This window comes from Sinocyclocheilus anshuiensis, unplaced genomic scaffold, assembly GCF_001515605.1.
Source record: "Sinocyclocheilus anshuiensis isolate Anshui unplaced genomic scaffold, SAMN03320099.WGS_v1.1 scaffold143, whole genome shotgun sequence".
Lineage (NCBI taxonomy): Eukaryota > Metazoa > Chordata > Actinopteri > Cypriniformes > Cyprinidae > Sinocyclocheilus > Sinocyclocheilus anshuiensis.
Genome location: NW_015548197.1, coordinates 265,603 through 266,598, shown reverse-complemented (window position 1 = coordinate 266,598; position 996 = coordinate 265,603). Strand labels below are relative to the sequence as shown.

At 36.0% G+C, this 996-nt stretch overlaps 1 protein-coding gene across 1 annotated transcript in view; it reads left to right on the top strand.

The window, feature by feature from the left end:
• LOC107653195 (anaphase-promoting complex subunit 10-like) overlaps positions 1 to 996 on the top strand; it is an 8,006-nt gene that overhangs the window by 2,288 nt on the left and 4,722 nt on the right. Inside the window, exon 3 of the mRNA XM_016439864.1 lies at positions 450 to 570. Within this exon, the coding sequence (XP_016295350.1) occupies positions 450 to 570 (121 nt within the window). The remainder of the gene's footprint in view (positions 1 to 449; positions 571 to 996) is intronic.

Genomic DNA, 996 nt, shown 5'->3' with positions numbered 1-996 from the left:
TAAAGAATATCTCTTTGGTTTTGAGACTTTAGTCTTTGCAACTTCAGGGATCTTATCTATTCACAATCAGCTTGTAACACTCCAAAGAGAAAGGAAAACTTGAAATCGCATCATATGACCCCTTTAAGTAAAATTATGTCTCATCTTGTATTGAATTGTCAATGCTGATGACATATAATCTCCACACTGTATGCTGATTTTCTATTAAAAATAAGTCTGTGCTTAGAAAATTATGCTTTAGACACTTTCATTTTAAAAAATCTGGCCTGAGATCAGTGCATACTGTATTATGTTTAGAAAACACTAAAGTAACAGTAAAACATGATTATGATGAATATTATAATGGACACTTTTCACAGCGGGGCCCTCGGAGGTCTGTGCATGCCACTGCAAACTGTATGTGTTTTAATAGAATCAGAGAATGTTTCCCCTCTGTTGTGTCCTGTTAGGAGAAAAACCACTGTGAAAATGCTGTGTATTTATGCCGATTATAAATCGGATGAGAGCTACACTCCCAGCAAGATCTCGGTCAGAGTGGGAAACAACTTCCACAACTTGCAGGAGATTCGGGTAAGAAACACAGATCACGTCACAGTCATAATCTATGTTTGTGGTGGCTGTTGTGGAGGTTAGCGTTGCATTGCTGTGTGCGCCTCCTTTTGGACTGATGACTAACTGTATTTGTCATCTGACTGCATGAACCATACTGTACCGTTACACCCCTAATATACACTGCCGTTCAAAAGTTTGGGATCAGTAAGACTTGTAATGTTTTTTAAAGAAGTGTCTTCTGCTCATCAAGGCTGCATTTATTTGATCAAAAATACAGAAAAAAACAGTAATCTTGCTAAATGTTATTACAATATAAAATAATGGTTTCTGTTTTAATATCCTTTAAAATGTCATTTATTTCTGTGATGCAAAGCTGAATTTCCATCATCATTACTCCAGTATAAAGTGTCACATGATCCTTCAGAAATCATTCTAATATGCTGA